Source organism: the organism of the source record quoted next, unplaced genomic scaffold, assembly GCF_019419815.1.
Source record: "Pyrus x bretschneideri cultivar Hongxiangsu unplaced genomic scaffold, Pyrus_bretschneideri_v1 Contig5, whole genome shotgun sequence".
NCBI lineage: Eukaryota > Viridiplantae > Streptophyta > Magnoliopsida > Rosales > Rosaceae > Pyrus > Pyrus x bretschneideri.
The window spans coordinates 10,485,309-10,507,373 of record NW_025999787.1 but is presented as its reverse complement, the minus strand read 5'-3'; the positions used below and the strand labels follow the sequence as shown (position 1 = coordinate 10,507,373).

At 35.6% G+C, this 22,065-nt stretch overlaps 2 protein-coding genes across 5 annotated transcripts; one reads left to right on the top strand and one right to left on the bottom strand.

The window, feature by feature from the left end:
* Positions 1–354: 354 nt before the first annotated feature.
* LOC125470314 (kinesin-like protein KIN-14F) lies at positions 355–8,203 on the bottom strand. The gene is made up of 18 exons (XM_048569207.1): positions 7,839–8,203; positions 7,248–7,452; positions 5,567–5,730; positions 5,150–5,293; positions 4,679–5,035; positions 4,500–4,568; positions 4,124–4,351; positions 3,892–3,973; positions 3,702–3,797; positions 3,442–3,621; positions 3,131–3,237; positions 2,834–3,012; positions 2,556–2,720; positions 2,206–2,459; positions 1,934–2,097; positions 1,654–1,845; positions 776–1,485; positions 355–680 (listed from the first exon to the last, which is right to left on the bottom strand). Exons 2-18 carry the CDS (start codon positions 7,408–7,410, stop codon positions 539–541), a joined length of 3,396 nt encoding a protein of 1,131 aa, XP_048425164.1. The 5' UTR covers positions 7,411–7,452; positions 7,839–8,203; the 3' UTR covers positions 355–538.
* An 8,034-nt stretch (positions 8,204–16,237) lies between these two features.
* Positions 16,238–22,043, top strand: LOC125470317 (uridine kinase-like protein 3). 4 transcript variants are annotated; one of them, XM_048569214.1, is made up of 15 exons: positions 16,239–16,387; positions 17,492–17,652; positions 17,764–17,855; positions 18,022–18,091; positions 18,477–18,595; positions 18,794–18,890; positions 19,260–19,339; positions 19,761–19,955; positions 20,039–20,122; positions 20,241–20,301; positions 20,400–20,460; positions 20,778–20,871; positions 20,992–21,064; positions 21,223–21,305; positions 21,421–22,043. In XM_048569214.1, the coding sequence occupies exons 2-15, from the start codon at positions 17,496–17,498 to the stop codon at positions 21,595–21,597; spliced, it is 1,443 nt and encodes a 480-aa protein (XP_048425171.1). In that variant the 5' UTR covers positions 16,239–16,387; positions 17,492–17,495; the 3' UTR covers positions 21,598–22,043. The 4 variants fall into 4 exon arrangements, with proteins under 4 accessions (XP_048425168.1, XP_048425171.1, XP_048425169.1 ...); XM_048569211.1 differs by having other exon boundaries at positions 16,238–16,387; positions 20,778–21,064; XM_048569212.1 differs by lacking the exon at positions 16,239–16,387 and adding an exon at positions 16,394–16,852 and having other exon boundaries at positions 20,778–21,064.
* Positions 22,044–22,065: the final 22 nt, after the last annotated feature.

Here is a 22,065-nt window from a genome sequence, read left to right as displayed (position 1 = left end):
TAACAGAATTATCTATTTTACTATAAATAGTGTCCCTTAACTTCCAGGCTGGTTGCATGGCTATCATTGGTACTAGAAGAATCACCTTCTTTTTCTTCCTTACTAATTTTAGTATACACTAGTCATTGAGCCCGCGTGATGATGCGGGTAACAAAACTCTGTTAAGCGTGTGAAATATATTAAAATCTGTTTACATCCATATCAAATCAAATGTTCATCCTTTTTTTCTCTCTTTCTGTTTTAGTACTTATTAAATTTAGATGACAAGTAGATATGCAATCTTTGTACATAAAAAGGAGAAAAAAGTACCTGTAAAACCTAAAAATAGCTTCCAGTACAAGAAAAACTCGATCGAGAACTGCAACATTGTGTTTTTTTTTATTTACAGAAAGAGTGATCTCAAAAAGTATATATAGGTAATTTATATAGTAAGACAAAGGTTTAAGGAAAATGCAATCGGGAACACCAACATACATAGCAACTATACAAAAGATGCTTTAAAAGAAAACTGAAAGCATTAAAATTCCTCAAGGTAATACTAAAAATTCCGTGTGGATCGGCTTCTTCTGATTTCAGGCATGGCCATGTTGCCGCCTTCCTTTTGATTTCGTGTTACGCCATTTAGAAGCTTGTTTTCGGACTTTCCAGCCAATAAAGGTTCTTCTGCTTGCACTAGTCCTCTGCATGTAAAAGAACACAGCATACACCGGTTCAGAATGAGAATCCGAAAAAAAAAAAAAATTATAACGAAAAACCATTGGTTTATAGATCATACCGTGGTTCAAGATTTATGTAGTTCCTTGGCAAGGGTTGCCGAAGCTTTTTCGCCATCAAGGAATTATGCTTGGGTGAAGCAATGAGGATATCCTCATTTTCCGGCTCAGAGAAGTCACTCTTCCGAGCCTCTTCAATCTTTTCACCAGCATCTGAGTTGGGAAACATTGTTGTCACTGCATCAGAATTTTGAACTCTAGCTGGTGTCCGGTTCTGCTTGGCCTTAGCTGCCTTACTTTCATTCTTGATTTTTCTAATACCGCCTTGCCTTACATTAAGAGCTAGCTTAAACTGCTCGTCTTCAGGTTCTTGGTAAACTTTCTTGGAGTTGGCCTTCTGGAGGCTGTTTAATGCACCGAAAATGTCCTCGTGCTTAGTTGGTTCTCGCGAACTGGTGCATACCCTCGAGTTGTTCTCAGTTGATGGGAACACCGGCATAGTTGCAAGGGATTTATTGACAGGTACTCTAGCTGGAAATGGTACTTTCGCAATTGGTTGGTTTTCGGTTGTATCAGCCTTATTCCTACTTTTGATGAAGGCCCCTCTATCAGTAGATATTGATCTCCTAACTGGAGGTGATGGTGTTCTGAGATGTCCAGGGATGACTAATCTGTCTTCAACTGGTAATGGCATCTTCGGTGCAATCTCCTTGTCAGTGAATGCAGAGGGAAACCTCAACCGCCTTTGCTTGCCCGTAGAGCAACTTCTTGCCTGAATGCCAACAAATTTGAGCACAAAAATGTGAACTTTTATCATCTGCTACCAAACCATTTCATTTGTATGCAATTAGAGAACCTCCCAAGTCTAATGCTAGCATTACTCCTCAAGAAAAATATAGTACCGAATTTCAACTATTTCATTTTTCATGACGGAATGTACCTCAGAAATCCTAGTCTCGTCCAAGGCTCGCTGACAGCTTTCAGGCTTTGAACCGTTTCCAGTACCATTTCTTGGAACACGGAAAGGTGAAACAGCTCTTGACTTTTGGGAATCTGTGGCGTTTCGTGTGTTGCCTTTAATTTGCTCTAGCTCAGCTTCCTTTCTCTCCAATGCCAGTTTAAGATTTGATATCTACACAGATACTTATTTACTTTTAAGCAAGCACTATAACATAAATCAGTGAAAATTTGAAGTAGAACTGCAGAAATGAGAGATAAACCTCGTCTTTAAGTTCGCGGATTTCACCCGTTTCTTTATGAGATTGAGCTGCCCCAAGCTCGATGGATGCAACCCTCTCAGCAAACTTGAGGGTACTGATCGTCTCCCCGAGGGCATTAAGTTCAGGATTTATATGCACAAACATCATGGTTTTTGCGTGACCACCTAAACATGGACAAAATTAAGATCATCGACATTTCACATCGAATTAAAATGCTAAGCATTTGGAAAAGTGGATTCGATCAACAAGACTTAATATGTTTTTAAGGTTACCTAAAGAGTCTTGCAAGACTTGAGTAAGTTTGCTATTTCTGTAAGGAACATGTGTACTCTTTTGTGCAAGAGCAGATATGACATCTCCGAGTGCAGAAAGCGATCGATTTATGTGCTGGGCTTCCTTTAGCCTCTCGCCAACAGCCTCGGATTTATCAACTCTCTCACTCCCGGCCAAATCCACAAGATGAAGGCAGCCCCTTAGAATTGATCCAGTAGCCAACTCCTTTCCAAGTACATGAATTGTTAAAACACTGCAGAAGAAATAGCCAATCCAAAATTCACTTGTTAGAACATCAAAAAAACAAAATGATGCTTAAACTTCACAAAATAAAATATAAATGATCCACCTATGAGACCGGCTGCTGCGCTCATTTAGAGCTGTAGCGCCAACAGCGCGATTCCTTTGGCCGATTTTCATCAACTCAAGAACATCTTGAGTACATGTCACTGGAACCAAACTTGCATCAGGTACATTGAGGCCGTTCAGTTGAGACTTGTTTCGTATATCTAATGTACCATATAAGTTAAGGAAACAACGCGACAACATACTTTATAGAGCTTGTGAATTCGTAAGGCCTAAACTTGGACTCAAGTTGGAGAAAAAATAAAGGAAGGGCAAGGATATCTTCTGTTAGAGCCATCACTGACTAGAAGGTCTCTCACTTGTTCGTTGTATATTTCGATCATCTGAACTGCAACTTCATATCTCACTATGTCTTGCCTCGCCTTTGATATTTGAAACAAGTCACGAAGGGCTCTATAGTTTACACCCCATGTCTCTTCTGTTGTTAAATCAGGGCCACTCTGCATAAGATAAGCAAGAAGTGCATGTTGTGTGTATTAGTAGTTTTTCAATACAATCTAATGTCTACATATACGAATTCTCACATCTATTAGCAAAACTAGAGTAAATTGGCATTACCATTGTGTATGTCTTCCCCGAACCAGTCTGTCCATACGCGAAGATGCATGCATTATAACCGTCTAAAACCGACCTGATCAGTGGTTGAGTGTCACCATATATTTGCTCTGCACAGAACAGTGAAGAGAGACCATGAATAATTTCTTACGCAAAAATATTAAGCTGTACAAACTGTAAAATGAAGTTTTCATTCTCGTTCATGGCTAATCGTAGTGTAGTAGCACATCTTCATTTTATTTCAATAGACTGTTACTCAAATTTCGAATTCAATTTCTGAAAGCGGTTTGAAAAACTTTGCTATGATAGAATACCTTGTGTGACATTTGTTCTGAAGACTTTGTTAAATGTAAAAACCCTTCTTGCATCTTTGCCCTGTTTAAGGGGATTGACAATCATGATGGTTCCATTCTCTCCAATATAATCCACAGTGGACTGGCCGTTCAATTGCCCCGGTAAAAAGGGTCTGATTCTGCAATAGACTCTAATTGATCCTGCAAGAAATAAAATCTTCTAAATAAGCTCCATATCCTAACATGCTAGATAATACATTACGCTGGGATGAAATAAACACCTTTGAGGTCTTGCACTTGATTGTAAAGAACTCGGTTCTCTTCGATAACTTGTTGATAGGAAGAGGATGCCACTTCAAGGCCTTTGATGTGATGTGCTGAGACCGAAAAAAATGAAAGTATGAGGTTAAGGAATCCATTTTGTAGTTGACAGAAATATTCTCGAGGCAGATCAAATCTTTAGAATATTACCAAGCCTTCTAAGTTCTTCCTCCCAGTTTGAATGAACTTGTTTGACTTTGTATTTTGTCACTTGGAAAGATGATTTGAGCTCCTAAAGATATCCAAGACGGACAAAAGCAAACGGTTGAGTAAGAAGAAAATCTATGTTTTGCATTCTGCCAGAAAACCTATGTGCTTGATCTATTAATGCACCTGCGAAATTTTCATAATTCTTGCAGGAAACGGAAGATTGGATACTCACCTCAAGCTGTTTCTGTTGAGTCCTAATTAGTTCTTCATGGACAGACGAATGACTACTGTCACACTGAACAGCCTCTCTACCTTTCCCACCACAAATACAGAAGTTGGATAGATCATTTGAGACCGAACCATTTCTTTGACCTAGATATTGTGTAATAGCTTCTACGAATTCCGATTTAGATAGACCACCCAAGTCTCCTCTCAGTAGTTTCTTTAGAAAAAGGCCAAGCTGCAGAAAATTTGTAAATTAGGGATGTAAGATTATTTCCATGCGCTGACGAATGGCATCCTGCTTAAGTCGAAAAACTGATCCGGTAGAAGTACTTCTACACAATGCTAGTAATAGAAACACCATGGGACGGAGACTTCTAACATACCTGAGTGCCTTGTGAAACAAGCAGCGCTGAGAAATCCTTGACTACCTTACTCAGTAAAGTATCGATTACCTATACATTTTTAGTCACTAAACTGAATCAGAACCCTTAAGACAATAGAATTGATTCGGCAAGTATAGTTATGAAAATAGAATCATATTTATATTAAGGATCTTACCTACCGTTGCATTCAAGGGCAAGTCTTCGACCATATTAGTCTCTCGAAGGTAAGCTTGTATAAGTCCAAGTCCAAAGCGATCGAAAAGGAAAGCGAGAGCATTGGCAGTTCTGGATTCTTCGGTTGAGACCTCACTAGAAAGATGAAGAAACTCCAATAGTTGTTCAAACTGTGATGACTCCGACTCATCTATTGACTCATCAGCACTTTCACTACCTAAGCAGGATAGTGGCCCTTTTGGGAAGGATGTGATCCTCACAGTCCCTCCATATCTCCAAACTCCAATTCCACCGGCTTGCTTCCATTCGTAAAATCCTTTGAGACAAAGAATGCAGTCTACAACTTTACTCGACGAGCCTCCCTGCAAATCCAAATCCCTCAGAATGCGGTAACAAGATGCATGTTTTATTCCAAAACGCTACGTAACTATGATAGCATCCAACCCTTTTCCACTTTATCAAAAAGGAAACCAAACCTTTTCGAGATCAGACGCTTCGAATGTCAAGAGCTTCATATCCTTAACAGCCTCAAGGAAATTCCTCATGTTCTCAAAATACTGAATTGCAGACTGTGCTGCCCCCTCCGTTGACTGAACCGCAATGATGGGATTTTCCACCACCTAGAATTTGAAATCCAGCAAAGAATGTTACCCAATTTGAAACGCGAAAACTCAAACCAAACCCGCCACAAGTTTTTGAAAATAATCACGGCTTTGAATTATGATGACCATAGATGTAGCACATTTCCTTGTAAAGAAACTAACTGGTAAGTCATGCATATAACATAACACCTCATTTGCACCGATTTCTCTACCCGCTAACAACTAACTATTTAACCCACTAATGCTATTACCCTACTAAAAAGAAGTGAATAGAATATTTGTAATTATCACCTTAAGAACAGCACCAGGATTGACTTTGTTGAGGACGTTGCAGAGAATGAGGCCATTGCGGAGAGCAAGGCGGAACTCTTCTTCAGAGGGCTCTTTGGAAAGTGTTCCGGAAGCGCCATAGTCCATCTTCCTCAGCCATTCTGCTGCTTGGTATCTCCTTGAAGCTAAAATACACAAACACAATTAATCACCATTATTAGAATTTAAACCACAAATACACAATAATATTTCAAATTTAGGTTAGGAATTTTTTTTTTTTTTCACTAGGTTATAAGACTTTGAAGAATCAAATTTTATCTAAGTGAAATTTGGCTTTTATTTATTTTGTTTGGAATTATTTTTGGTAATTTGTAAGTTTCTAAACAAATTGCATGTGTAGTCAACTGGTGCATGGACACAGTGGTATCCATTTGTATCTCCGTGTCATGTCGTAATTCCATGTCGTGTCGTATTCATTGTTGTCATACAACAATTTTTTTCGTTAATTTGACGTATCCTTGCGTCGTGTCATATTCATGTGTCCGTGTCCATGAATCATAGGTAGTCAGTAGAAATTTTTCGATCGTACCCATCACCCTCTTCCAACACACTCAAAAATTTCTCAACTAGGTCTATGTAGTCTATTATATTCTAACGTAGATTAATAGCAGTACATTACGGTATGTCGTCACACTTAGCAACTTTCCAACTTCGTTAAAGCCACCTCCAATTCACCTCAAACCAAATTTTTTGTCCAAGATTCATTGCCCATTGTTCTTTTCTTGGTGCTAACTGCTAAGGAGGGTCAATGAGCATTTTAAGCTATGGCGATATTCCCCAGTTTTTTTTTTTTTTTTTTTTTTTTTTTACAAATTACAATTCATCTCAGTCATTTTTCAATTTTTTAACAAGTTGACATTATAGCTATCACTAGTTGCAGTTGCACTGTTATTTCCCCCCAACCCCACCAAAAATAGTGATGCTTGCAGAGATGGCCTTAATCGTCACTATCAAAGAGTATTTTGTAAATTAATTTATGCTAAACTAAATCCTTCTTTCGGCAGATTATTATGTATATCATGCAAAGATGGGTAATTTGAACCCACCCAATATTTGGGAAGGTCCAAATCATTCATCAGAATCCATATGCGATCGATATGTGAAATCATTACCAACAAAATACTTTATATTTGCTCTTTCTTTTACTTTTCATATTTTATCACATACTTTATATTTGTTCCCAGAGATTACAAATTTAAAAAAATAAATAAATAAATAAATATATATATATATATATCTCTCTCTCTCTCTCTATATATATATATATATGTGTGTGTGTGTGTGTGTATAAAACATGTATCATATGTAAAACTGACATTCTATGCACCGATCAATCAAAGATCCAACGATTCAAACCTTGTAACATATTTTTATAAACTTCTTATTTTCCTATCTAATCTAGCTACCTTCCCATGAGTCAAGTATCAAACATTCCAAACCTCTCCACCCAAAATACAGATGAGTTGAGACAAATTATTTATTTATTTTAATTAAAGAGCTAAGACAAATTTAAAATTAGAAAAATAAGAAGTTTATAAGAAAATAATAATAATAATAATAATAAATAATAAATATTTAGAACTAAAGCTTTGAAAGAAAAGTCTCCTATTTTTTTGGCTAAAATGTAAGTAAAGAACAATACCTGCTTCTTCAGCTTTCCTTTGAGCCAATTCATAGTCATTGATGAACTCCTCAGTGTTTGCAAATGGAGGAGCTTCATTGTTGGAGACTAAACCCTTCAGCCCTCTCATGTTCTTGCTAGGTGATGTGAAGATTATTGAATTAAAATTGCTTTCTTGTGGCATTTTTGAGTTCTCCAAGAAATTATATACTACTTATTCTTTATTCTGCAAAAATAAACATAGTTAGAACTGGACAAAAATCTCATTCAGCTACACTGTCTGCTCAGCAATTTTTAAAGTTTAAACACTACTCTGCTGAATTTGATATTTAAAACCTTTTTTGTTAATAGACATTTGGGTAGGAGATTCAAACACAGAACCTTGATTGCAGTCTAAGCGCTCTTAACCATTTCAACTAAAAGCACATTGTGTGATTAAGAGAAGGAGAGTGCAAAACTCACTTTCCTTGAAAAACACGTACATTCTTGCAAACAACAGTTTGATGGCATATATAGTTAAGTGAAAAGATTGTAACGCATACAGAAAAATGAGATTTAGAAATTACATTGATCATGATCTGAGTGAGTGCAGTGTGTTTGTGAGGCTCTTACCTTTAAGGGGTCTTGAGCATCTGGAAGTTAAATCAACCCAAGAAATTAAAATGGTATTTAGTGAGTTGGATCAGTAGTTGAAGTTGAGCTCAGCTTTGCATTGAACTTTTCAGATCTGATCTGAGCCAGACATGGAAGGTGAAAGCAAGCTTCTCGTGTGCATTGTGAAATGAGCATTCAAAATTGAGTAGTAGCTCATTGAATGCTTTCCTATGTGAGAGGAGAGAGTGAGAGTCCAGTTAAGTGAAACATTAAAAGACTCTGCAAATTGAAACGTTGTTGTCTCATGGGGTTAGCTTAGCAAAAATACAAAAACAGGTCAAAGTTTGAGGGTGAGTTTGACTTGGATCTTGTCCCTCCACGTGGCTGGGGTGAACCCAAATCAGATTATGGGAAAGCGTAGTCCCATGCGCTAGTATCTGTTAGTGTGGTATTTAGAGTTAAATGTCACTAGTTTGTTGTTATGAAAAGTAATGCTAGATAGATCAAATCAGATTACTTTTTTGTGAACGATAATGTTAGTACTTAACTAGAGGAGAGATTTTTCAATGCCCTAAACACGGAGCAATTCATCCTATATTATTATATAAGTGAAGAGAATTTTTTTCAAGTGTCCCTCCACTTGTATAATGATATATAACATATGTGTCCGTCTTCCAAACACACTGAAAATTCTCATCAACAAGAGTTATCACGTTATGTGGTTTAACCCAAATCCTCTTAATATTATAGTATAAAAAAAAAAGGCGGGACCATATGCCACAATAAAACTACTTTTATAAAAGCATTGTTTCTTGGTCGACTTTGGACGAGTACCATAATGTTGCATCTATGCATGGTTTGGCCTCTCTATTATCCTTCATGGTGTTGGCTAAATACATGACCGTTTTTCGTTTTGAATATGATACGGTCGGTCGCTAGTGGTAATAGCGATGCCATTTATATTTATCTTGATCACTCAGCTTGTTGGTTAATTGATTAATCTTGATCTTGCCTCTAATCTGGCCGACTTATCAATTTTAGCGTGACTCTCATGGTTTTGACTATGAAACAACCATAATTCGAGTCCTCAATGCCACATAGAGAGTATCCATTCGAAGAGAACTTTGATCTTGTTAATTAAGTAGTTTGACGAGTTATGTTGTCAAGTTTCCGATTTAGCTAGGATCATTGATCAAGTTTTTATTCGAACATTGGGTCCATATCAACAATTTGACAATACAATATGCTAAACTAATTAAGAATAATGTTTTTCAGTGAGCCCCATTATCTTCTAATTAATCGCCGATAATTGTTCTAAAAGTTTTGAGCTGCAGGACCTGCCAAAGATGCCCATTACTTCTTTTCACCAGCATCCGAGTGTTTGGTGAGAAAGTAAAGTATGGTTTGGTGAACAATCCCAGCAGATTGATCTGATTTAAATCAGAATAGATCAATAATTATTTATTTAATTGTTACTATACTTCTACTCATTTATTCACTTAGATTTAATTATTTTGGTGTATGAGTTTAATAAGAAAGAGAGCGAACCTAGGCGCAATGGAAATGTTGCTTCTTTGTGACCGAAAGGTCCCAATTTTGAGTCATGAAAACAGTCTCTTTGCAAAACAAGAGTAAGACTGTGTACGTTAGATGTCCCTTCCAGACTCTCGCAAAGCCCCGTCGGGGGGGGGGGGGGAGTCTTATTGACTTGGGGTCGCCCTATGAGTTTAATAAGAAAAAAAAGACGACATGCAATTTGATCTTCACACTCAAAACTCACCCTCAGTGAATGCCCTCCCTAACAACTAACTATTTAATTCATTAACGTTATTCCTCTACTCAAAACTCATAAAGCATCTTAACTGAATGACACATTTTCCCCCATTGATGTAGTTGGCGTCAATCAGGAAAAGCAGGTATCAGCTTTCAATAAATCTCCTCAGCTGGTGGTGGCTGGGTCACGTTCTTGATGGAATAAAGGCAAAAATAAATGAAAGTATACGTTAGGGTTTCATTTTTTGAACTGAAGAAGAGGCAAAGTCCAATATATTAGGTCCACTTTCGAACGTTGGATCCCCCACTTTCAAATGATTGCAGAGGGAAAGCATTTCAAACTTTTTTTACATTTTGTACCCCATTTAATCGACCATTTAATTGAGTGGAAGGGTTTTCTTCAACAAATTATTATGGTCTTAGATAATTACTTTACTTTACTAATTAACTTTTGTTTTAATTGGTTAAAGTTATGTGGGAGAATGCTTCTCTTATAAGCATGTACTGTGGTCGGTTGCCATTTACCATATCTCCCTTCTTTCCCTGTTAAACATTGCATTTGATGTAAAACTCTTCTAATAGTTCTCTGAGATTCATGGACGTACAACTCAATGCTCATGCATAGCTTGATTAGGACAGATTATTCTCCTATTGATGAAAACTTTGAGTAAAATTTGTGCTTACAAAATCGGCTTGCAATTAATTAAGAAAAGCACGCGGTAATCAATAACACTTTTAATAATATCGAAGCTGTCCAGAAACTTGTGAAGATATAATTAGTTGCTCACTATTTTTAAGTGGTGATAATGCTTAAGAACATACTTATTATTAGTGGATAAGTTTAAATTTTGATATTTATGTCTATCAACTATGCAGATCTCTAAATTTAAACTCAACAAACGGTGATATATGGAATGATGAACATCACCTCATTTGAGGGTGGTGAGCAAAAATATTGTCGTTGGTTGTGATTTTTCGCAATGAGTTTTCTCCAACAAGGTTTCACCAAGTCTCCTATTAACCCCCAACTAGTAACTCTTTTTCAATCAATTCAGTGAGTTTGATGTTTCTAAAAACAAAACAAAAAAATATCGAGATCTTGCTTTTTCCATATTTTCAGAAACTAATGTTCAACTCACTCTATTAATATATAAGCATGTATGACAAAAGTTACTTGCACAGGTTGGTAAAACTCTATTCGTTTACAACAATCCAATGTGTGCAAGTCTCTCTTATTTACATGGCTATTAGTCGCTTCCTCCTAATGGTAGCTAGTTCATAAATAATAGTAACTCGTAGATTTCAACTTGCCCTTACAAAAATATAAAAGGGCAGGGCGGCCCGAGAGTTCTCATGCTAATCTAATATGTTTATACTTTTTCAACGTTTGACATTGAGATGTATGGCATCACCCTTATGCCTAAGTAGTTTTTTTTTTTTTTTAATTAATTAATTAATTTTTTTTATTTGTGATTAACTTATGCCTAAGCTATAAAGAAAGGGAAACAGGCTGACACCAAGAAATGAGCACTCATTCCATGGACTATGTTACCTAGCATGAGATAAAATGATTATTTGGGTCACCTGTCATTATATCATTCAAACATGCTACTCTTTTATGCGCGTGGTAGGAAGCTCAACGAGTTTCAACAACACTAGGGAAATCAACGCAAAATAAAGAGCCCGTATAATAACTATTTTGTTATTAATTTTTTGTGGGTTGAAACAAAGTATACAGGAAAAATAGGACTATGAAAGAAACATGAAAGAGAACGTGAATGGAATGATACGCCAAATGAAAACTAAAAACAATTTTAAGCTATTTTCACTTTCAAGTTTTAATTTTCGTATAATTTCCTTTATTTCTCTATCCTCTCTTCATCATTTTTTTTTTTTGTCAAACGATAGATTTGTTAGATTAGGGAGCCAACGGGTTTTAAACCCACACCGTGATATGAGAGCAATACTTATCTCTATCACTGTGGTAGAGGGTTACTTGCTTCATCATTCTTTATTTTCTCTTTTCCTTCATATGCTTTCTTCACTTCCGAAATACAAGAGTGAAAACTAAAATTTACAAACGAACAGATTATCAAATTGGCCCAAAAGATCTGGAAAAAAAAACACACAAAATAAGAGAACTTCTTTCCTTAAAAACTTATAATTAAGCAACTGCACGCCTGGAGGTGTTGTTGAAGAGAACAGTTTCCGTGAAGTCAAAAAGCACTAAAGTTCCTATAACATGCTAAAAATCAAAACCATAAGTTTCCATTTTCCATTTCCTTTCTCTTTCTTTACATCACATCAACTTCTTTTTATTTTGGAGGTGACGACAGTGTTCCTTCCTTTTGGGGCCTGTATGCATGTGCGTGATCAAATGTGGACTCGATTAGTTTCAGCCAAATCTATGGGCTGATTCGTTTCTCAAGTGAGGTGAAACTGTTGCACCCTAGAAGTTCATACTCGGGAGTTATATCAATGGAAGGATTTCGACTATAAGCCCTTTTAGCAGCAGTTACACATACTTGCCACCAGATCAATTTGGGTCCTTGCTCTGATATAGCCCAAATCAAAAGCAATGGATATACACACCTTCCTCAATGTATTTTTGTATGAGAAAATGATTTTGATAACTCCCGTTATACTATTTATATATGCATGATATAAGAGCATCTCTACGTGTGGTATTAATTTTTCTTTAGAAGTGTCCTTTGTTAAATCGTTTGACATTTTTATGCTACTTTGAAAATTTCTCCAACCCACTCTTCAACCAACTTTTCAAATTTTATCTTTCACTTTAAAAATATTAACATCTTAATTTTATCTTAATCGTATCTTGTGGGGCTCAACTTTCACTAGTATTATGGGGAAGGAGTTAACTCTAAAAGTACTACTAATTGAGTTTAGGAACTAAACAATATCACTTTTTTATAGAACATTTGGCAAAGTTTATTTTATTTTCAAACTCTTTACCAAACAATATTTTTGAATAAAATATATTACGGGACCAATTTGCTTACTTGAAAAAGTAGCAACTGACCCATCAACGAAAACACTTACATGAATTTTCAAGACCTCATGGTGTGATCAAGGTGAAAGCATATAGATTTTATGACGATTTGTGCCATATTTTGTAAAACCGCTTAATAACCATGATAGTTAGCACACGTTTCTAAGAGAGACATAGATAAATTTTTTATTTTGAAAATTATTTTCCGTCACAATTAAGAATAACTTTATAAGACATTTGAAAATGATTTCACCATTTATCGAACCCCAAATGTATTTTTAATATAATATTAAATAAAAAACTGAAAAATAAATGAACAAAAATTAGTAGCAGGGCCTAAAACATTGCCAAAACGGAGCTCCATTTACAAGAATATCAACAAAAAATATTATATGAATTTTCAAAACCTCACAATGCAGTGAAGGTGAAAGCATATAGATTTTGTACTATTTTGCAAAATTGCCTAAAAACCATGCCACATTTTTTGAGGAAAAATTTTAATTTTTTTAATTTTTGCAAATTAATTTTTGTCATGATTAAGAATAACTTTATAAGGTATTTAAAAGCAGCTTACTGTTTATTAAGTTACAAATATATTTTCAATAGAATAATTACGCTGAAAACTGAAAAATAAATAGAAAAACAATGTAGCGGGGAAAAAACTTGGACATGCAATGACCAACAGAAACTCGAGTGGATAATTTTGAATTCCTTAGTTCAAAATCTTTGTGGTAAGTGGCCTGCAAAATTGTTAAGTAGAATACTGATAAACCAAACTCTAAACGCTCACATGAATCCTGAATGTTCAATAAAAAGCATTAATTGAGAAATACGAAGTTCATTCCTGAAGATGCCGCTCGAACCCTCTAAGTCAATTTTTTCTTTAACCCGCAAAACCCCGGAATATTGAAAACTACAGAATCTAAGCAAAAGCATATAATGACATACTACAACATTGAACTTTGATAGAAAAAATCAAACGAATTAAAACATTGACATTGGTTTTGGCAACAAAATTTGAGAAAACTCTTCCGTTTTGAGGAGAAATTTTTAGTTGTGACGGGAACACAAGTGGTACATCATGTGTTTTAATAGGAATGGTAAAAAATTTTATTTTTTAAGTTTTAACATTTTAGCACATATATCCCACCAATTGTTTAGTAACATGTGATGTACCACCTCGTGTATCGGTCATACTGAAAAATCTCTCCGTTTTGAGGTTTATCTCTGTATCACGTGGCTTTCAATTGAATTGCATTTTTACGATATTGTCCTCGTTATGTATTCTTTGTTTTTTCTAGTAGTTATAAATACAGGCCATATTGGAGTTTATTTGAATGTTTAACCATAAGGGCTTCTCCCCCAATAATATAGATAAAATAATAATTTTACTTATCTAAAATATTAAAACATTCTTCCACACTTTTCTCCCACTTCTGTCTCTCCTAGATTTTTCACTCACGTATGTTCATGCATAGCATGTGTTAGTACACTTGAGGCAGTATGTATTATTTGTAACATATCAAGTGATCCGTGCGTGTTAAATTTTTTCCATGTTTAAATAGGTGATCAACAGTGCATGCATAAGTGATCACCGTTGTACACTTGAGAGGCGATCATCAATGTCCGCCCATCACCAAGCCAAATTAAGATCTGTACATGCAGTAGAATATATAAGATTTATAAACTGACAACGAAGAAAACGTTTACTAGTCCTTTTCCTTCTTTAGAGTCGATACATTCCCTTCAAAGCAAAAGTTCAGAATCTAATTGCATTAGTGAGCTAAAAGTACATATAGAAGAGAACAACATAGGTTTGAAAACTCCCTATCAATCTCTTTTTTCAAAACTCTATCAAATTGCATACTTTATCTTCAAATAGATAAAGGTTAAATGAAAAACGACAAGAACTGTAACGCTTTTTCTTATTCCCTAACTTTATTCAAAGAAAGCTAACTAATTCTTCTACAATATTTTCTTGGCAACTATTGTATTAGAGTAGGAAACTCACATAGATTCAAGGAAACTTCCGATTTTTCTTAGAGTTTGTTTATTTAACACGAAAATGATTTTTGTAGAGAAGCTTTGGAGAACTAAAACTTGGAGTTTCTCTATGAAGATTTCCTCAAATAACATATCATTCTCTTTTCTATATTTGGTTTAAAAATTAAAAAATGCAAATATCTATGTGTCCGCAAAAAAATCATCATTTCGCTTAACATGTTTTTGTTTAGAGTATAAATGCTTAAAAAATCTTGGGCCTCAATCTCCATTGTTACCAATTAGTTTTACGTTTGATACTTAACCAAAAGAAAAAAAAAAGAGAAGTATATATCAACGTAAGAGGAAACTCTAACTGAAAGATCCATGAAATAATTAATTTTATTTAAGGGACACCATTTTATGACCTACTCGCGGTACCATATTTGAATAATGTGTGAAGCAACGCATATATCTACTTATTAGGTTTGTTTCAAGGATCATTTTTGCATGAACATCAATCTAGTTAATTCACCAAACGACATTTGTGTTATGATGATAGCGCAGTCGGTATACTGAACCAATATTTCCAATAATATTTCTCTTGAACAACATTAATAATAAGGATGATGAAGGTAATGTTGATTGTTTATCATGTTATTTTGCTACCTGTTCATAATGAGTGGACTGCCTTGTTAACTCAAGTAGCTTACATCATGCTTAAAGTGATCTCACAACACCATATAGTTGTAAATAGATCTCAAACATCATGTCTCATTTGGACCTAGACTCCATCACCAATCAATCACTTTAATGCCTAACTTAATTGAAAACCTATGCTAACAGACTCGACTTCATTGTTTATCATGTTATGACGATGATTTAGTCATCAAGATTAATGGTAATTATTTCAGCTGTTAAACCAACCGTTTGAGTTATGATGGTGTGCATGTTCTATTGTAAAAATAAACCTCTATTGACATATTATCCAATTTGCAATTTGATCAAATAATTAGGAGTTACATTTTGTGTACTTATTGCATGTCACCAATCAAACAATCAACTGAACAACTTTCAATACACTTTTTAATAATGAGATTAATGATATACAATACATGCTTTGAAATTATAGAAACAAAGCAATGAAGAGAAAATTGTCTCATAAAATTTGACCCAATCGAAATACATGTAGGGAATCCTTAAGCTTGAGTGAACCCTAACTTGATGCGCACCGTAAAAAGGTATGGTGAGATACACGCAAGAGCTTCTCTGACCTAATAGACAATAAATTTTTAGTTATGACCGGAATACGGATGGTACACCATGTGTTTTTATGTAAGTGATGAAAAAATTTAATTTTTTAGTTATTAAACTTTTAACACACATAACCAACCATTTATATAGAAACACGTGATGTACCATTTCGTGTGACGATCCCACTGAAAAATCTCATTAGAAAGAAGTGGGTCCCGCTTCAGATTTGGTGCCATGATGGACCATTCAGGTCAGGACAGCTCAATCTCGAGTTCAGAACTTCAGAGCGCGCGCACAGTAACGAACCCAAAAATATCAGAGAAAAAAAGAGCGAGGTTGATGGCACAACAGTAATACCCCACCAAACCCAGGACATTTCCGTAATCTAACAACCTCAACATTGGTGTGAGGTCTTGCTTTCGGGCACCCACTATTTAAACCCATTGGGATCGGTCGGGATCATTCTCTCTCCCTCTGGAATTTCTTCAAGCAGCTTGCGTTCGTTGGAATCTCTCTTTCTTTCTCTAGAAATCTCGTGGGAGTTCATCAGGTTTCTCATTGGCAGATTCCTCCGTTGATTTTCTGCTACTGAATCTAATTTTTTTCGAATTTTTGTTTGTATTTTGGTTAAATTTTGATTGTTTGATTAGGAGGTTTTGTTTGGTGGATTAAAGTTTGAATCTTTTGATATGCTCATTGGATCTCAGAATTGAAATTTCCGATAAATTACTGTTTTCGATGCTTTCGGCGGGAGATGATTACTTCAATTTCATTTTTTGCATGAAAAGCTTTGTGTTTGTGTGTGTTGGAAGTGTGAAATGTGGAAGTGCAATGATTAGGGAGTAAAGATTGAGTTTTCTTAGCTAGTTTTGTTGCTTTCATTATGATCTCGTGCAATCGAATCCGCTTTTTCGATGCCATTGTGGTCCGGAATCCGTTGGTTTCGTGATTATTGTTGTTTTGAAGATGATTGGTGCGCGGAACAAAAAAGGAGTGTGTAGTCGGCACGATTGTGGTATTGTCTTATTGTATTCGTATTCTTGTTATTTGCTTTGAGGTTTGATCAGTAATTGTTAGCTTATTTTATAGCTTTTTAAAGTGTCAGCTACTATGTAGTTGTGATTATATGTGCGCAATATACGACGTTGATCCAATATTATTTGGTTTCATAAGTATCTTATTTGTTTGGTGGTTGTATCGTGTTAAAGTTTACAACTTTACTTGCATATTAGTATCATCATCTTAAAACTTACAACTTTTCTTGCATATTAGTCTCATCATTTTACAACTTTACTTAATATTGCGATTAATCTAGAATGGATGCATGGTATAAACAGTTTAATTTGATACTCTGGGGAGCTATAAGTTCAGTTCAGAGTACTTTAACACTATGCAAAAAAAAAAAAAAAAAAAGATCTGCTCTGCCGAAGTAACTTACCAGCTACCTGACCTGAATTTAACCCAAGCTTGGCTTAATCAATTTAAGTTTTAGTGCCAAAGTAGGGTTGAATGCTGCTTTGGACTAAGGATCTGATCGAAATGCAGATATTAATAAGTTAAGCTATATGTTTTGATGTTTTGTATGATCATGCACTTGGTTCAGTCTTTCTATTTCATGACCTTGTAAACCTTCTCCTTACCTCTTTCTATGTAGGTCTATGAACATGGGCTCGAATTCAGTTGTGGATATGATAGAGGCCTCCTCAGGGGTTCATTTTTCTGGATTTCACATGGATGGCTTAGAGCAAATACAGAAGGTGGAGCTACCGATAACATCAGCACATGAAAACATGCATAAACAGCCCTTCGTTATTGGTAAGTGTAAATTTATGGTTTGGTTTTCATTGTTGTTCCTAAGCAGGCATGGTAGCTACTTTCTTTAACTCTGCTTTCAAATGATCCATAATTTCATACATATTGTCACAGGTGTTGCTGGTGGGGCAGCTTCTGGTAAGACTACTGTTTGTGATATGATTATACAGCAGCTTCATGATCAGCGTGTTGTTCTTGTTAACCAGGTAATATTTCCTTGTTCAAGTGTAGAATTTTGTGATCTATTAGGCTAGTTGTTACATAATTTTTGCATGATTTTTTTTATTATTTGGTTCTCCTGTATTTCACGTCCGAGAATTTTGCCACTTTTCCAAGTTAGTATCTTATATATCGTGGATGATATTATTACAGGATTCCTTTTATCATAATCTGACTGAGGAGGAACTTAATCGTGTACATGAATACAACTTTGACCATCCTGGTGAGGGCAATATTGCAGCTTCAAATTTAAGGGAATGTAAAATTGTACATGGACAAATATGTATATGAAATGTCATGATTTTTAAATGAAACATGTGCAATCTATCAAAGAATTCCATGTTGCTACAGTTTGAGACACCTAAAATGGTAACCAGACGGTAGTAATGTCGTGCTCTTAGTTTTCTGCATAACTCAACAAGTTGATTTTCTGTAGTTTTTCTTTAGTGCTTTGCACATGGTTGGATTATAGAAATTTAAAATTAGATTGTGACCTTTGGTATGTTCAGTTACTATTTCTTCCAAGTACTTTATCATGCGTGCTGGTTGGCTCAGTTTTATGCTGGCTGTCTTTCAAATTTTAATTCATATTTTTTGCATATCATCAGATGCTTTTGACACTGAGAAACTATTATCTTCTATGGACAAGTTGAAGCATGGGCAAGCAGTAGATATTCCAAACTATGATTTCAAAAGTTACAAGCATAGTGTGTTTCCAGCTAGACGGGTAGGTTTTGAAATCTGCGGCATCTATTAGACATATTGTCCAACATCTTGTTACCTGTTGTTTTGAGGTCTTATTCTTGTGAAGAGGTAGCTTTTGGAATTATATCAGAACACGTGTACACATTCTTATTTTCATGTATCTTGTGTAATTCTGTCGTATGCACTGAAATTCTTTATCTTATCCTATTATCCTGAACAGGTAAATCCTTCAGATGTCATAATCTTGGAAGGCATTCTTGCTTTCCATGATCCTCGTGTCCGAGAGTTGATGAATATGAAGATTTTTGTTGATACAGGTCATTTTTCTTTGTACCTACTTTTTCCTTTGGAATTGATAATTTTTCTTTGCCTTCCGAGAGTGTGCTGTCGAAGCTTACGTCGCCACAAACAATTCTCATTGTGTGAAATTTTTTTTTTTGTTTCATTTTCTAGTATATTCATCTCATTCATATTATTTGGCTTTCACGTTAAATTTTTTAACTTGATTAGCCAGGATGTGGGGTCTCTGGTGTTGCATGGTTGTATTGCTTTTCATTTAATATCTTCTCATCGTATATTGAAATCAATTCTTTGTAATAGTTATAGTTGTCATAAGTGGAATGGTATATGTCACGTCATATTGTTACTAAATTAGGCCACTTCACATTTTAAAATTTTCAGTGCAGATGCTGATGTTCGGTTGGCTAGGAGGATAAGGCGTGATACAGTTGAGAAGGGAAGGGATATTGGTCAAGTTCTTGATCAGGTTTCCAACTTTCCATTTCATTGTTGTTAGACTTAATGTTGGTTTTTGTCCGAGCTTATACATAAGAGTTTTTTTTTTCATGCTGTGAATTCACAAAAGAGTGTACGTGACTATTTTTTCTCAGTGACAATACTTGTGAGAATTCTCTTCTCGTAGAGTGTTAGTACTCAGTACTTGTGGAAAAGAATTCAAGATAAGTGGTGTACTCTTGAATAAACTGGATAATTTTTTCTACCCTATTGTACTCAAGTCATTCTTTGACTATTTTACCCAGGGTGTTAAAGGGTTTCTTCTTTCATTCCTATTACCTCTACTTAACTTTGTTCTCCATGTTCATGTGATTTAGGCAACCAATTTAATGCTTACAACCTACTTCTTTGATGACGCCTTTTCTCTGATGGTGATTATCATTTTAATGCAGTACTCAAATTTTGTTAAGCCGGCTTTTGATGACTTTATTCTTCCAACTAAGAAGTATGCTGATATCATTATTCCTCGAGGCGGAGATAATCACATAGCTGTTGATTTGATTGTACAACATATTCGTACTAAGCTTGGTCAACATGACCTTTGTAAAATTTATCCCAATTTATATGTCATACACTCTACCTTTCAGGTACCCTTCCTAGATATTTATATTCTTTGTATGTGAATTTTATTTTTTTTGGCTCATCAATTATTGTTGCTGGTCTCATGCAGATACGGGGTATGCATACCCTCATACGTGATTCTCAGACAACAAAGCATGATTTTGTTTTCTATTCAGACCGGTTGATTCGTTTGGTGGGTATTTGATTCTTCGAATCAAGGGGATGATTTGATGGGTTTTAAGATCATTAATGAAATAGGGCCAATTATTATCTGTTTAAACCACTCATCATAAGTGCTGAATCTTGAATAGGTTGTTGAACATGGCCTGGGACATCTACCATTTACCGAAAAGCAGGTGATCACTCCAACTGGTAAGATGATTTTCATTTGGACAAATTATCATATATAACGTTCCCCATATTTGATTTTTGATTTTGGCTATCCTTTGTTTTCTTTGGTCTGGATGCAGGTTCTGTGTATATTGGTGTGGATTTTTGTAAGAGGTTATGTGGTGTGTCTATCATCAGGAGGTACAGATCCGCTCCTTTAAGGCATTTGGTTTTTCTGGATAGAAAAAAATAGTCTTCTACGATTCTTTCTAGTTTGGCTTTCTTTACACATGAACAATCACTTTCTTTCAAATGCATTCTTGTGAAAACAAATGATGATTATAATTAGACGTTTTAAGTAGATCTGAATCGAAACCCAACCTGGTCTTTGTGAACCATATGGTCTTGTAACCATCAGGTACAATGTTGTATCTCCTGCTGAGTTTGATTTTATTTATAAAAAAAAAAATGAATTGCTATACGTTTTAATGGTTTGATTAACATTCTTCTATTACCAGTGGCGAGAGTATGGAGAATGCTTTGCGAGCATGTTGTAAAGGTATCAAGATTGGAAAGATTCTTATTCACAGAGAAGGAGACAACGGTCAGCAGGTTCACACCTCTCTCTCTCTTCTCACTCCCACCCCTCGTGTTGGTCCAACTGCATGCATTTTCATGCCTGCATTTCTGTTACCCCCAAATGTTTTTCTTATTGATCTATTGTCTGAACAGCTAATTTATGAAAAACTACCCAACGACATTTCAGAGAGGCATGTATTACTGTTGGATCCTATCCTAGGCACAGGTTCGTTTTTTTCTGATAATATATAGTTATTGTTTGGACTTGCCGATTCTTCAGAATCAAGTACGCTAACAAAGAAAATAAATGACTGTCAAAAGTGATTCTTTTTAAAATCGTATTGAATTATTGGCTATTATAAAACTACATACCATTGTCTTCAGGGAACTCGGCTGCTCAAGCTATTTCTCTAATTTTAGAGAAGGGCGTGCCAGAGTCCAACATTATATTTCTCAATCTCATATCTGTAAGTTAACGTCTCTCTCACGTGCTTCAGGTTCCTCTGACTATCAGTTTGATTTTGGACTACCCTCTGACTGTTACTTGTAAATTTGTAATGATGTTGCACATCAATTGGCCAGGCACCTCAAGGTGTGCACATGGTCTGCAAACGCTTCCCCAGAATAAAGATTGTGACCTCTGAGATTGAAAGTGGTCTGAACGAAGATTTTCGTGTCGTACCTGGCATGGGTGAGTTTGGGGACCGGTATTTTGGAACTGATGATGATGATCAAGTGGTAGGTCCTCCATCAGTGTAGTTCCAATAAAAACTGCTAGTTGGTCCAACCCTGATCAACTCAAGTTATTTTCGGCAATGATGGAAATCAGTTCAACTTGGCTTGCCTAGTACTGTGCTGGGTTCTACATTTCAGTGGTGAAAAAGTTTTGACTTCATGAAACCGAACTAGCATCCTTTGAATCTTGGATAATTTTATTTTTGAACCATTTGGCATATAGGGTTTTTCTTTCTCAGATGATGCTCTTCTATAAAGTGACGATACCGTTGAAAGGGTTGGACCGCTAGTTGTCGTAGCAGGCAGTGAATGTGTGCCTAGATTTTCAATTTGCCTTTTGAAGTTTACCTTGCATCTGTATGGCTTAAAGGGGAAGCGATTTACGGGCAAATGAATGGCCCTCCCCATGATATGTATTATGAACCAGGACATTCACCGACAGTGATAATATATTTTTCGTTGCTTCACAATTTTCTTGTCGTTCCTCATTTT